This window comes from Pinus tabuliformis, chromosome 7 (assembly GCF_031772625.1).
Source record: "Pinus tabuliformis cultivar Carrire ecotype Pingquan chromosome 7, CPIR1, whole genome shotgun sequence".
In the NCBI taxonomy this organism is placed as follows: Eukaryota; Viridiplantae; Streptophyta; class Pinopsida; order Pinales; family Pinaceae; genus Pinus; species Pinus tabuliformis.
In genome coordinates this window covers 28,829,409-28,842,496 of record NC_142293.1, presented here as the reverse complement: position 1 = coordinate 28,842,496, position 13,088 = coordinate 28,829,409, and the positions used below count along the sequence as shown (strand labels likewise).

At 38.0% G+C, this 13,088-nt stretch overlaps 1 protein-coding gene across 1 annotated transcript; it reads left to right on the top strand.

Moving 5' to 3' along the window:
* Positions 1-1,805: 1,805 nt before the first annotated feature.
* Positions 1,806-12,626, top strand: LOC149244948 (DNA-3-methyladenine glycosylase 1-like). The gene is made up of 2 exons (XM_089457634.1): positions 1,806-2,527; positions 11,865-12,626. Exons 1-2 carry the CDS (start codon positions 2,069-2,071, stop codon positions 12,294-12,296), a joined length of 891 nt encoding a protein of 296 aa, XP_089313760.1. The 5' UTR covers positions 1,806-2,068; the 3' UTR covers positions 12,297-12,626.
* The last annotated feature ends 462 nt before the right edge of the window (positions 12,627-13,088 follow it).

The following is a 13,088-nucleotide window of genomic DNA, read 5'->3' as shown; positions in this document are numbered from 1 at the left end:
GCATAAAGTATTGTGAAGGTGAAGTCAAAGTTGATCCGTAATCAATCAAAACGTATAAATTTGAAGGCACAAAACATGGATGAGGTTGATCACTATGATTTAATGATTTATACATTTATTCAGTTTTGTTATAGCAAAGTAATTTTGTCTTAACCTATTACCTATGGAGACAATGAGCGTGTAAAGAGTGTATCACAGTCGTGTGATCACATGCGGACGAGCAGTGGTGTAAGCATTTAACAGAGTCTCGAGTGATCTATTGACTGTAAAATGTATTATGGCTATTGAACCATATATATCATTGAGTGAGCGTTGCACAATATAACAACATACAATGGTCGTTGCATATGTATTATGGCTATTGAGCCATACATATCATTGAGCGAGCATTACACATAACAACATACATTGGTTGTTGTATATGTATTGTATTTGCAATTTTTCAGCTAATAGAGGCCTTTAGCTTTTATGTAAATATGTTAAGCAATATGGAGGTTGATCTATGTAGAAGTTTATTTTTTAAATGTTTATTGTTTAATGTATTGCTTGTTGAGTGTTCAGTTCTTGCAAGTATGGTAACAAATCTATTTCTTTATTTGTCACAATTGTTTGAATGATATTAATTTGGTTAATGCACATCTTTGTATTGTTTTATTTTTTCTATTAAATTTGGTAAGAATTAGGTGCTTTATAAATGCTTTTTCTTTTTTTAAATAATATTTATTTATGCAGGAAATTTTTTAGAATTAATATTTGTAGTGAAACATATTTTCACATTAACATTAAAAAGTTATCAAAAAAATAATAAGTACAAATGGTTTTCATGAATAAGTAATGAAAGTCAAAGCACATATTATGTGCATTTTAGTTTGACTAAATATAGCAAGGAGCTAAAGAATTTTGTTATGGAGAAGTTTCGTAAAAAGGTATGGGGAAAAGAGTTGGGAAGAAAGAAGAAATATTACATTGAAGAATTCAACCCTACTTATGATCTATAACAAAACGTGTTGATTGGAGCTAGCATTTCGTGGAGGGCAAAGTTTCTTATTGCTCAATTAAGGACCAACTCACATCAACTTTGGTGTCAAACATGACGATGGAAAAGGCCTAAAGAAGCTTGGTAAGAACGGTTGTGTACATTTTGCACGTCTAGGGCTGTGGAATTGGAAAAACATTTCATTTTGGAATGTGATGCATTCAAAGCCATCAGAGAAAGTTATGAGAACATGTTAGCATCAATTTCTTGGCATTGTCTTTTTAGCGAGGGGATTGTTGGAAGGTTGGGCCAGCTCACCATCAATTTGAATCGAAAAAGGATTGAATTGCAAAAAGCGAAAAATAGAGAACTAATGGTCTCATAGACTATTTTTAGTCTCGTGGACCTTAAAATATCATTTCATTTCATTTCATTTAAAATAACATTGAAACTTGTAAGCTTATGTAGAAATCTTATTTGCTAGATTGTGAAGTTTCTCTTCTCGCTATTGCTAAAAGCTTCTTTTGCTACTATAAATAAGAAGCTTCTTTTGCTACTATAAATAAGAATGATGTATAGTCCATTTTTCAAGTAATAAAGAAACTTGGTTCATTTTTTCAATTTTCTCTCTTAGTAGAAATGTTGATTATACAATGTAATCAAGTGTGTTTTTGTACACCTACATAGTATTAGAATAAATTTACCTGCCTTCTATTCCTTATATGTATCTTTACACCTTTGGAAACGATTACTAATTACTAGTATATATGAGAAACCACATTTTGAACCTCTTGAAAAGCTCTATAGATAGGATTAGAAAAGAGTCCATTTTGATAGTTGTTACCGAAACCCTAATCGCCTAAGAAACCTCTTCACATTTCATTGTCTCTCTCACCAACGGTCTTATTGAATACCAAATTCTTCTAAAGCCCTAGTTGACCTTCCTCTCTCTCGACATTTTTCTGCGCAAAGACACACTCAAATCCTAGTCGACCTTCGTCTCTCATATTTTTTCTGCACAAAGACACACTAAAAATTGCGCTGTCCAATACAAACAAAGGGGTTAAGTTTTTAACAGAGAGGCTAAGCAGGATGAAGACGAAGAGGGCAAGCCTGTCTACAAGCAGAGGGAAAACCATTCAGTCCATTGAAGAAGAAGAATCAGAGAATGTACCCCAACCAAACGTCGCCCCCATTTCAAAAAGGCGCAAAACAGGAAATGTGGCTACTGGTAAGATTAGTTTCCATGCAAGAAAGATCAGGAATGTGTTAGTACAAGACAATGAAAAGATCCAATTAACTCAAGCAGACATTATTTTCAAGAATCCTGAAGAGATCAAGCCTTTATCATCAGAGGATGCTATTGATATGGCCATCAAACACTTGAAGGAATCAGACGTAAAACTATCTTCTGTCATAGAATTACACGATAAACCCAAGTTTATGAAATGTGAGAATGCTTTTCAATCTCTTGCTCGGAGTATTGTTTACCAACAACTTGCAACGAAAGCAGCTGCTACAATATACAGTCGGCTTGTTTCTCTTTGCGGGGTATAGTAATTTCACCTTTTTATTTTTCTCAATTAATTGTATATTTTGACTTCATGTATTCAAAACAAAAACGAAAGCAAATATTTATCAAATTGATTATATATCTTTATACAGCGTGGTCGTTGGATTAGCCGGTGATTGAGATTTGGAGCACTTCAATTTTGTTCAAAATGAATTGCTAAATACAGTAACTTAGTTTAAAACAATAAATCATCAGGGTCTACATGCATAAAGAAAACATACCCTTCTTATGTAACAAAGACACACAATGGGGATAGAGGTCCAAAGTTCACAAGCCCAAGTTCATTAAACAAGTTTAACCCTCTTTAAGACAATCAAATGTACTGTAAAAGGTAACCAGTTATTTGGAGGGCCCAGGATTTTTCACTTTAGTGTATCAGAACTTGAACCTGCTACAACATCTCCGTATGCGTTCGCACACCCTACTGATCTGCTGGATTCTTTACCCAAGCTGGGGAGGTGGGCCAACCACCAGCATTCAGTACTTCTAGCCTTTCCGCCACATATTGCTTGCCCGCTGCACTGCCCCTCTTTTCGTCGGCGGGGAGGACCTCTGCTGTTAGGGTGCTTCCTTCGGGACCTGTCCCCTCTGTCTGCGCTGCTTTGGTTTCTTAAATGCCCAGCTTGATGTTGCGGAATGCTCTCATAAATTAATCATCTGTTGCGCTTTTAATTGTTTTTATTTTCATTCCCCCATTTAGAGAAACATTTCTGTCGGACCAAAAGTTTAATCAGATATATTGGTGTTCTATAGTCAAGGATCTCTGTTATGCTCTTCCCTGTTTTGTTGGGTTTTGTGGTTGTCAATTGTATAAAGTTTTGGAGACAACTGCTGATTTATTATTCATATTCAAAATTAGTGTTGTTGTAAACAGGGTCGAACCGAAAAACGGGGTCCTAAAGTTTTGGGAATAAGTAACGTTTAAGGGTTTGGGCCCTGGGGTACAGGGTTTCAACTTTCAGGTTACCCAACGCTCCAAGGTATGGTACATATGTAGAAACTGGAGATCACCTCCATTCTTCTGGCTATAACCCTACAGGTTTTACAAGTCACGTTGATCATAGATTGAAAAGCTATCCATATCTTAATATTTTGAGGAGTATTAGAATTATATAAACTTGTTGGCAGGAAGCATGGTTATATGCCGTGAACAGACCTCTTTGTGAGGTAACTTGCTAATTTAAAGTTTTGGGCTCTTGAGAAACGGCCCTCTGGTTTTTCACGCCCATCAGGAACGGGGTGGACCTGCCCAAAATTGATGTTTTCATTTCGGTCCTGTTTCTGGGGCGTTTCTTCCATAAAGAGGGTAGGGACGTCATGTTTCTCGTAATTATCATGGTAGGCTCTGCAGAAATTGGATTTGCTTATTCGATCTGTTGGACCTGAAAATATCCTTTAAAAAATGGTATAATTGTTAGTTCATGCTCAAGTGTTCACATATGCACATCTTGTTCTTGTATTAAGGGTCACTTTACACTGGTCCCAAAACGAAGATTAGTCAGTTTGTGTTTTTTGTAAAGAAATTCTGAGGTCGGTAATTTAATTTATATGCTGTGAACAGACGTTTCTGTGCGGTAACTTGCTAATTTAAAGTTTTGGGCCCTTGAGAAATGACCGTTTATTGAATCGGCCCTCTGGTTTCAAGCCTACCAGGAACGGGATGGACCTGCCCAAAATTGATGTTAACATTTCAGTCTTGTTTCTGGGGCGTTTCTAATGCAGGGTTACCCCTGCTAACACCCACAGTATGCATATGGACGCATAAGCACATTCGTCCCAGGTATTTTAACTAACCAAGAGTCAAAATTTTCAACCATAAACGGTTAAGGCCCTATATAACAGTTCTTTGTTATCGAAACCCAATCACCCCGCTTAAAACCCTCTATCGGGACTCTAATCACCCCTTAAAACTTCACATAACACTTTATTAAAGTCTTTTACTCAAACCCTTCCTATCGGGACTGGTTATTCCTTATAAACCTTCCATTCCTTTAATATTGGGACTGTTAAAACCCTTCGCAACCTTTATAATCCTTCAGCCATCCTAAAACCCGCATATATAACCTTTCCCCTTGGTTAATACATAATTAACGCATGAAAACCCTTTATCGGGGCTAATTTCCTAATAATCCAATTACAAAGGAAATATACCAAAAACTCACATTTTCCGCCTCGGTACGGTCTCTACACAGACCCCAAGGTTAAACTTTATCGCAATCGGCAACCGCTCCTATCGCGAGTTCCACTAACATTTATTCCTCCCGGTCCTCCGATATGCGATAATGCATAACTTCCCGGACTTCAAATCACATTAACTGCGCTACATAACTTTTCGGGTCCACTCTTCGCTCCGATCCTTTCCACAGCGCCAATCTCCCAACTCTTCGATCGCCGATTTATCGCTATCGGCGATATCGCAATGTCGCGTCGCTGTCCCTCGGCACTGCGACTTGCGATTAGATCTGGACCGTTGATATGGTCCTGATCCAACGGTCCATGATCAATCGGCCATTGCTCGTCGCAATTCCTTAAGGCTCGGTTCCGATTACTTTTAAAAGGACTCCGCCAATGCGATTTAGTCTAGACCGTTGATCTTTCAGATCCAACGGTCCCTGAGCCTCAATACTTCAATTCCTCGTCTGTTTATTTACTTGGGTTTTTTTTCTCTATTTCTTACGTTCTTCTGTGGTTTCCGGGGTTTCTTTAACTCTGTTCTGTTCTTTGCTGTTTTTGCTACGCGACTCCTTTTGGACTACCCTCTCATGCTCCTTTGATTGATCTCGTCCTTGATCATTTCTTGAACCCTTAATGGATTTAAAGGTCCATTACGAACCTACGGTTCGTTCCTCTCCTCGACCTCTTTTCCTCCACTGTGTATTCGCCTCGACCTGTCTGCACACGCATTTGTATTGAATTCCAATTCAACCATCATTCATCATTCAACATTCGAACACACAGTCGAACTCAGAATTGAGTTCTTCTGTATATAAACAAATAACAATTGATTACACAACGAGACTCTGTCTCTCTGGCCTCTCTCCCTCTTGCTCGTAGGTTTATAGACACACTCTCCTTGGCTGGCTGGCTAGCTAACTGGCTAACTAACTCCTCCAACCTTTCTTTTTTCCTTTTCAATACATTCTGAGCAGTTTCTTTACAGTTGCTCAACAGTTTCTTCAAACTAATTGCTAACTAATCCTAATTCTCTCATGTTCTCCTACATTCGAGAACATTTACAAATATGCCTAACTAATTTCTATTCTCATTGAAGATCACTCAAAGGCCTAAATATTTACATTAACTCAATACTTGGAAAACTAACTTCCCTAAAACACAAGACCCCCTTGTCTACTAATATACAATGATTTACTTGGGGTGAATGCTCCTGCATCAGACTCCCAAGCTTGAAAACATTCATGATCTCCTGATCATGTGTTCTCATAATGTAATAGGAAACCTCCAGGGTCCCAAACTTTTGTTTGTTGTTGTCCATAAGCTTCACTGTCTTCATCTCTCTTTGGTTGTAACTTTCCAGGCTTCCACATCCTATGCCGTAGTGCTCCGCTACCTTTACCTTCAACATTCTTCACCATCCATCCAACTTTACAATGGATTACTTGCGTGGCTCTGCTGTAGCTTTTCTTAGGTACTCGCATCAAATCCCATAGTTCATCTATGGCCTCTTGTAGTTCAATCCTCTGTTGATAACAAAATTTGCTTTGATTACTCTGCCATTGCATCTCCCTGCACATTGTCCTTTCATATTTAAACTGCTGATTACTTCCTTTTTCTTTTTCTGCTTCAACTTCTGTTATTATTCTTGAAATTGCTCTAGATACTGCTGTGATATTGTTGCCACCCAAACTTCCTGAGTATCTTTGAAGTTATCTCCCTCTGCAATATCTAATTGCTGCTCCTTGTCTGCAAATTTACTTTCAAAAAGTAAATTGTTTTCCAATTCCCTGACTGCAGTAACATATTCACTCACATTACTCTGTATATTAGTTAACATAACATGGTTTAGCAAACTAATATCTGCTTTTGTCTCAGTGAAAACTTGAGACATTCTTTTGTCAATGTCTGCAATCCCTTTCTCATGCTCAGATGCTTCCAGCAAATATTTTAACAATTCACTTTCTACCTGATTCCTTTCAAACACCTCATCACTATGTTGCTTATCAATTTCAGCACAAATCTCCTCCTTTTCCTTGACAACATTCCATAGCTGTCCTTCAGCTCCTTGACTAATCCTGGTAGTCAATTCAGTCTCCTTCAGTTCTAAGACTGATTCTTCTTTAGCATGAGACATATTTATCCCAACGTCCTGTACATTTCTATTCTTCTCTTTGTCACTGCTACGTGACACTTTCATTTGTCCTTCTGGGCTGACTGAATCTTCCTTATACACATCTCTACCGATGCACTCTTCAAAAAAACTCATTTTTTCATGAAAATTACTAAAACTTAAATCATTTACCTGAGGTCTCAATTCATGGCTTGATTCAGACTCTCTTAACAGATTTTGTAACAATAAAATCTCTCTGTTAGCTTCTTCAAGCGTTAAATTTGTATGCTTGACATCTTCCTTCTCTTTTGCTTGATTTTGGCTACCCATATAAGCCAAACTCCCTCTGTTTACAACTTTAGCAGCAATATTCTCCTCCAATTGTGTATAAGCTTCCTCATGAGACCTAACTATCTTATCCTTCTTCTTCAAAATAGAATTCAAATTCTGTCTCTCCTTTTCCTCTTCTTTGACAATACCCAAAGATTGTCTGTCATCATGTGTTACATCTGCAAACATACACAAATTGTTAATTTCAAAAACATAAGGCTCAATAGCCTCAACTGATGTTTTGGACATCATTTCTCCATCTTCAAGTTCACAAGGAACTTGTTCTTCTCCAACAACTTTGTTTTGTTGTAGCTCAACTCTTTTGAGCTTCTCTGACCTCAATTGAACATCCATTATCTGCACAAACTTCCTAAGTTCCTCTATTAACTGAGCATTCATCTGCTGCTCTGTTTTCTCCTCTTCTATCAGCACATCAGTGTGCTGTTTTGAATTCTCAAAAGAATTCACGAGACTGTCAGCTAGTCTCTCCTTCACATCATCTGCTCCAATGATGTCTTCATGTCTTTGTTCACTGTAGTGAACTTCTTCATTCCCATTCAGTTCTGATTTTACAATCTGAACACTTACTTTTGGGTCTTCTAGCCTTTCTTCCAAAAGACTTAACTCATGCCACCAATTTGTCATCTCGCTTGGAATTCCTCCCAAAAGTTCTATACCATCCTCACTATCTTCTTCTTTTAGAACAGAATTTAGATTCTGCCTATCTTCTTCCTTCTTTATGACAATATCAGAAAATTGTCCTTCTTCATGTGTTTCACCTGCAACAATACACAAATCATCAGATTTAAAATCATGTGACCTTTTGGTCTCACTTGAAGTTTCAGTCTTCAAGTCTTCATATTCACCCAGAACTTCACCCTGTTCTGGTCCACAAATGGATTCTTCCATTTCTAACTCAACCCCTCTAAGTTCTTCCACCTGCCACTTTACTTGCTTCTGCTGTAGTCTACTATGTAGCTTAGACCACTTCACTGCCTTTATCCTCAAGGCCCAACCTTGTCTTTGGTTTTCCTCAAGTATCATCCTCGATACATTGAGTTGTCCCTTTATCTTTGCAATTTCCTTGTCAAGCTCCTCTTGACTCATCCTCTTGCCATTTGCCTTGGCAACCTCTTTCTTTATCTTTCCTTCCTCAGAACCTCTGCTATGACGATCAATAGTCATCTTCTTCTCCACATCTATGAGTTCCTCATTCATTCGCTATGAGCTGTATTAAAGCCTATGCAACAACAAGTCCTCCTTGTTGCAACTTACGTCACCAAGCTTTCCTCTGTACTTAGTCTTTTGGCAAGTACTTGGTTCTCTATCTCTGGAACCTCCTTTGAGCACTTCTCTCTGCTCCTTCTAGGCTTCAACTCACCTGCACCTTTTAAGAACACAACTGTCCTTTTGTATTTCAATCACAATTGAAATGCTAGGTTCTGACCACACTCTCTTACAAACCCTTACTGGCTTCCTTCATCACTGCTCTTAAGGTTGTGATCTTCTTGCTGAGATGCTTCACTAATTGTTGTTACCTGCATATCAATGATATTTAAAACAAAGACCATTCCCAAGCTTTCAAAAGCTTACTTCTCAGTTCCCTTTTGAGAATACTCTTATCCTCTCTGTCCAACCTTCAATTGGATTCTTCAGGTTCACTGCCACTTCTCCTTCAGAGTGTTTTCCTTACTCTGCCTTCAAGAACACATCGGGTTCTCCTCTCACAACTTCTCTTGCTGTCCTTTGCTGAGATACTTCATCTGCAACCACAATCTTCAATTTCAATTTGAAATAAAACATGTCATCTCACCTTCAAGATCTCTGCATGATCTTGTTCCACCATTCTCCTGCACTTTGAATGGATTGTTCTCTATCTTCTTGCATTTGCAAGTTCTACTTCACTTTTATCCTTGTGTGCCTGCTATTTATCAGTTTAAAATCTGATCTTCTCTTACCTGCATAAACAACTTAAATACAACTCTATTCTAAGTTTTCTCCAAGAGCTTTTAACTTGCTTTGATACCAATTAATGCAGGGCTACCCCTGCTAACACCCACAGTATGCATATGGATGCATAAACACATTCGTCCCAGGTATTTTAACTAACCAAGAGTCAAAATCTTCAACCATAAACGGTTAAGGCCCTATATAACAGTTCCTTGTTATCGGAACCCAATCACCCCACTTAAAACCCTCTATCGGGACTTTAATCACCCCTTAAAACTTCGCATAAGACTTTATTAAAGTCTTTTACTCGAACCCTTCCTATCGGGACTGGTTATTCCTTATAAACCTTCCATTCCTTTAATATCGGGACTGTTAAAACCCTTCGCAACCTTTATAATCCTTCAGCCATCCTAAAGCCCACATATATAACCTTTCCCCTTGGTTAATACATAATTAACGAATGAAAACCCTTTATCGGGGCTAATTTCCTAAGAATCCAATTACAAAGGAAATACACCAAAAACTCACATTTTCCGCCTCGGTACGGTCTCTACATAGACCCCGAGGTTAAACTTTATCGCAATCGGCAATCGCTCTAATTGTGAGTTCCACTAACATTTATCCCTCCCAGACCTCCGATATGCGATAACGCATAACTTCCCGGACTTCAAATCACATTAACTGCGCTACACAACTTTTCGGGTACACTCTTTGCTCCGATCCTTTCCACAACACCGATCTCCCAACTCTCCAATCGCCGATTTATTGCTATCGGCGATATCGCAACGTCGCGTCGCTGTCCCTTGGCACCTCCGACTGCCGACTTGCGATTAGATCTGGACCGTTGATCTGGTCCTGATCCAACGGTCCATGATCAATCGGCCATCGCTCGTCGCAATTCCTTAAGGCTCAGTTCCAATTACTTTTAAAAGGACTCCGCCGATGCGATTTAGTCTGGACCGTTGATCTTCCGGATCCAACGGTCCCTGAGCCTCAATACTTCAATTCCTCATCTGCTTCTTTACTTGGGTTTTTTTCGCTATTTCTTCTGTTCTTCTGTGGTTTCCGGGGTTTCTTTAACTCGGTTCTGTTCTTTGCTGTTTTCGCTACGCGACTCCTTTTGGACTACCCTCTCATGCTCCTTTGATTGATCTCGTCCTTGATCATTTCTTGAACCCTTAATGGATTTAAAGGTCCATTACGAACCTACGGTTCGTTCCTCTCCTCGGCCTCTTTTCCTCCACTGTGTATTCGCCTCGACCTGTCTGCACACGCATTTGTATTGAATTCCAATTCAACCATCATTCATCATTCAACATTCGAACACACATTCAAACTCAGAATTGAGTTCTTCTGTATATAAACAAATAACAATTGATTACACAACGAGACTCTGTCTCTCTGGCCTGATCTTCTGATTACAATGGCCTCTCTCCCTCTCTTGCCCGTAGGCTTACAGACACACTCTCCCTGGCTGGCTGGCTAGCTAACTGGCTAACTAACTCCTCCAACCTTTCTTTTTTTTCTTTTCAATACATTCTGAGCAGTTTCTTTACAGTTGCTCAACAGTTTCTTCAAACTAATTGCTAACTAATCCTAACCCTCTCATGTTCTCCTACATTCGAGAACATTTACAAATATGTCTAATTAATTTCTATTCTCATTGAAAATCACTCAAAGGCCTAAATATTTACATTAACTCAATACTTGGAAAACCAACTTCCCTAAAACACAAGACCCCCTATGCCTACTAATATGCCATGATTTACTTGGGGTGAATGCTCCTGCATCAGTTTCTTCCATAAAGAGGACAGGGACGTCATGTTTCTGGTAATTATCATGCCAGGCACTGCAGAAATCGGATTTGCTTATTCTATCTGGTGGACCTGAAAATGTCCTTAAAAAATAATATAATTCTTAGTTCATTCATAGTTGTTCACATATGTGCATCTTGTTCTTGTATTAGGGGTCACTTCGCACTGGCCTAAAAATGAAGATTAGTCAGTTTGTATTTTTTGTAAAGAAATTCTCAAGTTCATAATTTTATTTATGTTGTGTGCTTTAGAACAGTTATACCTTACTGATGGCCACTTTGCACAGGCAGAGAGTGAGTGTTGGAGCTGTTTTGCAGGATTTAAGCTGTTTTGCAGGATTTACACTGCTTTCTGTTTATGTTTGTTTTAAGTAATCAAGAAAACGGACACTAGTATTTTTCTGGTCAACTGGTATGGATTTAATAATGCATGTTCTTGAAGTACTTCCTTAAGATATCATCAGGATCCTATTGTTACTTGTATCATATCTTATAATAATTAGCTGCCTAAAATGATGTGAAGTGTGCCTTAATAGTTAGAAAATTTTGAGAAGAGATTATAGGACTTGATTTAAATTTGCAAGACAACCATATATCACAAGTAACAAAAAATAACCGTCTTAGCAAATCAGGCCCAAGTAAACATCAATTCCCTAATGAGTGTATCTGTATGTCTTCACCGAAAAATCAAAAGAGAAAAGGAGATTAGTACATCTTCTCGAGTCAAAATGAATAAGAAGTCAACCCCATTCACTGATTTTTCAAGTGAACTGAAGAAAATGCATAGAGAATCTAATTGTTTTTCCAAAAAGAAAACTACAATTTTATCCATCTGGTATTGTGTTAGAAAAAAAGAAGCATGATCCATCGATTGTTTTTCCAAAGAAAGAATACAGGTAGACAACTCTTAAAATAGTGATTTTGGGTGGTTTTTCAGGGGGAGATTGCTTTTATTCCCAACACTATATCAATGCTTTCAGCTGCAGATATGCGGAAAGTTGGTATATCAGAACGAAAAGCAAGCTACATTCATGACCTTGCATCCAAATTTAGTTCAGGAGTTCTTTCAGATTCTTTAATATTCGAAATGGATGATGATTCTTTGATTTCTTCACTAACTGCTGTGAGGGGAATTGGTGTTTGGTCTGTGCACATGTTCATGATTTTTTCTTTGCATAGACCTGATGTGTTGCCTGTTGGAGATTTGGGTGTTCGTAAAGGTATTCAAAGGCTTTATGGTCTCAAAGATTTGCCCACACCTCCTCAGATGGAAGCTTTGTCAAATAGCTGGAGGCCCTATAGGTCTATAGGATCATGGTACATGTGGAGAGTCCTTGGAACACAAGGCCCTATTTTTTCTTCAGAATGAAGGCACTTGCTTTGGGCAGTGTGATATTGGACTTTGTACAGCAAGTCTTCTTTATGTAAACAGGCTTCTGTTGTGCTTGGTAATTTTCTGTAGTTGCTTTATGCCAAATAGTAATGTTATTAACTGCTTAATCTTGTCTAGCAAAGAGCACTGTGGCCTCAAAATTTACAATTTCCTTTTGAGAACTGATATGTAAATTGATCTATAGTCCTATAATACTATCATAAATGGGAAGGTCCTACTGAATGGTTTGTGCTAATCTGTTAAAAATTATGCTTCATGTTAAAAAGAAAAGCACATCTCATCCTCGGGTAACTTCCCTTTTTGCATTAGGATGGGCATTTGGCATCAAGTTTTGCATCCTTTTAATTTTTTTGAAACTACTTTGTTTTTACAATAGGAATTTGAAATAAACTACTGAATGATTTATGATATCGTGTTGTTATCCTGCTTTATGCCTCCAAAAGTCAATTATCACATTAGTTAAAGAAATCAAAGGAGAAAATCAGAGATGAAGCTGACTAAAATAAGTAATGTTTTATGATAAAATGACACATTTTTTTCATGGTTTTATTCTTTCTGGTAGTGATGATGTAGTATTGTTGCAATTTCTGTTGAATACAACCATAGGAGCAGTAATTGAAATGAAAAAAAGAAAGATAATAGGGAAGAAAAGTGTGAAGTTGATACAGGAGCATCTATGAAATTGTTACGAGTGTTCACCAAGCTAGTGCAACAAAGGCAAGTGAGGTGAAGTAAAGCATGTGACAAAAAGTAAACACAACAAGAATT